General features: G+C 47.7%; 1 protein-coding gene across 1 annotated transcript in view; it reads right to left on the bottom strand.

The window, feature by feature from the left end:
* Positions 1-2636, bottom strand: part of FRMD4B (FERM domain containing 4B) — an 81556-nt gene that overhangs the window by 38991 nt on the left and 39929 nt on the right. Inside the window, exon 7 of the mRNA XM_009996897.1 lies at positions 2170-2192. Within this exon, the coding sequence (XP_009995199.1) occupies positions 2170-2192 (23 nt within the window). The remainder of the gene's footprint in view (positions 1-2169; positions 2193-2636) is intronic.

Raw genomic sequence — 2636 nt, 5'->3', positions numbered from 1 at the left:
AAGCTCCCTATGGGATGCGTGCAAAAGCAGCTAGGCAGAGATCACCAGCATTGTCTGGACTGGCCCAATTTTTACTTCCAGAAAACTAATCTCTAGGACTTCAGGCAATTCCTGTATTTACCCACATTCATTCAGCATTAATCCAATTAAAAAAAAAATAAAAAATTAACCTGTGTGTTCTCACGTAAGCAGAAATGGTGCAAGAGCCACATTCCAGAAAGTGATTCAAAGTGGAGTTGCCAAACACCAGTGAACAGCGACCACACCAAACCCGAGACACCACGGACAGGCAACCGCAGGGCACAGGCAGCACCGCTGCAGGGACCTGCATCGGGGGAGAGTCTGGCAGGGGAGGCCAGTCCCCCGGTATCTTTGTTAACACACACTGGTAATTAAGCTAGTGCTTTATCAGCAATGGTCCAAACAACCACTTGTGATATGCAAAATGAAATTCCTTCCCTTGCCGTGTGCTCACTGCGCCCAGGACAGCTGGCCCTGCTCGTTTGCGGTGGGGGCACAACATATGGTTTGTTTAGCAAGAGGGAAACAATTGCTGCAGCTAATTTCATGCAACTGTCAGGGTTTTTTGGAAAGAGCTGCACTCGGAAATCAATCTTGCAGCACAGGGTTCTTCCCTCCGATTTTCTTCAAATACTTTGGAAGGCAACCACGGGCAATCCACTCCTTGCGGAGTGCCTGCGGAGACATGGGAAACACCCAGGGATGCAGTTCTTGGGCATGGGAAGCAATGTTTACAAACCTATTTATGGCAAATGATAAGAACTCAGTGTTAAGATTAAACCACAAAAGGGAGGTTTTCCCCATAAAGGTAATTTTTAACCTTAACCCCTCTTCTTGAGACCTGAGAGCACTTGCCACCAGTTGCTACAGCTTAGCAAGTTACTCAAGTGAACAGTACTTCTCTGGTCATCTGTGCCTAAACTGAGTTAAGCTTAGGGTTGTCCCTGTGAGATCAGGCAAGATGAGTGGTATTTCTAGAGAAAAATGCAGCATGTTGTAACTGTAAGAAATACACTATGGGTCACAAATCAGGACTACAGCATGAATAGGAACAGAAATCAACTGTACAGCTGGGCCATCCAGTTGATCTTAGTCATCTTCTCCTCCCCACAGGCACGAGAGTGTGCCAATAAAAGGGGAAGGATGCTGTGATGGGCTTCAGAGACTGACTTTTAGTGGAGATGGGGCTGGTCTTTGCAGAAAGGATCTTGGGCAGCAGCACTGGCACTTAGGTGCCAACTGTGCACTGAAAGAAAAGCAGAGCCTGTCACTGCTGCAGGCTCTGGCAGTCAGAGGTGACTTGCCCCCTGCATTTGAGCAGAGCTCTGTTCTGAGCATTTCCCAAGCACGGCTCCTGAAAGCCATTGTAGCTTAAGTGTAGGCATCTCTCTTCCCAAATGGAAACTCAGCAAGTAGTAAAATATTAACGTGACCAGAGCCAACCTCCTGAATTTCTATTTGCTTAGTGGGCTGTTTCTAATGGAAGATCTTTTCCTTGGCTCTAACAGGTCTGTGTGCAGGTTGAGAAGGGTCACCTCCCATGGCACCCTAAGGCCAGTTATTATAACCAGGACTTTGTAAAAAGTGATCTCCAAGGGCAAGCCCAGTCTGATGATACAGTTTTAGAGGGTTAAAGCCCAGCAACCAGGTCATACACCAACTACAACACAACTGTCAGGTCAAGTGCAAGGAGGGGGAGGCCCCACGGGGCAGCTGCAGAAGAAAGCAGCTCATTGATCTCCAGCACAGGCAGCTGACGGGCTCTGCATCCCTTTGCACGTGCTGCTGCTGTACAGGCAGGGCTGCAGGGAAGGTCACCCAGATGGACCCAAACTGCAGGGCAAAGCACAGGTTTTCTGGCAGTAAAGAGTGGGAGCTGCCTCCCCACCCCACTTAGGCACCCACATTTGGGGAGGGGAGCCAGAGGGATGGCCTGAAAAACCGTTTTGAGTCAGAGCCTGCTCACAAAAGGCATCACTCACCCTGCAGACTCAGATTTTATCCAGCCCAGCAGTGCATTTCACTTTCTTCAGCCACTGCTCGAGGCTGGACTTTACCCCCATTTCTGATTGTTTGTAATACAATGCCAACACAAAAAAAAGCCACATCCATCAAGCACACTGGTATTAGAAAGGAAAATGTTATTACCTGGAATAGTCCCCTTTAGCTTCCTACAATTGAAAAACAGTGACAGAATTAAAACATGATCTCTTCAAAAGTCCTTGATTTTCCCAGCATTGTTCACTTCCCCACTCCCACAGCTGAGGCCAGATCCTGACTCCAGTTACACTCAGTGCAAAGCACAGAGGCTTCCTCTATGGATTCAAGAACAGAATTTGCCCCTTTACACTTCCAGCTGTAGATGATCCACCTACACTATAAATAAAAGTGCTTCCAAAATGGGGATGAATGTCACATTGCAAATCAAATGTCACTTTTACTGCACAAGAAGTGAAATACAATTCTCTCCCTGGCTGACTGCATCCAGCTAAAGGTCAGCTTTCTGAGCAGGTCAGCAGTTGGGAGGAATTGTGCTCACTGGAGATGAAAACAACAGTTCAGGCAGATCAAGCCACTGCAGCTTTGCTGTGGCACTTGGTCACTGAGAATGCAGC

The sequence above is a fragment of the Chaetura pelagica genome, unplaced genomic scaffold (genome assembly GCF_000747805.2).
Source record: "Chaetura pelagica isolate M959 unplaced genomic scaffold, ChaPel_1.0 scaffold24, whole genome shotgun sequence".
In the NCBI taxonomy this organism is placed as follows: Eukaryota; Metazoa; Chordata; class Aves; order Apodiformes; family Apodidae; genus Chaetura; species Chaetura pelagica.
Note: the sequence above shows the minus strand (reverse complement) of the source record. Positions and strands in the feature narration are given on the sequence as shown.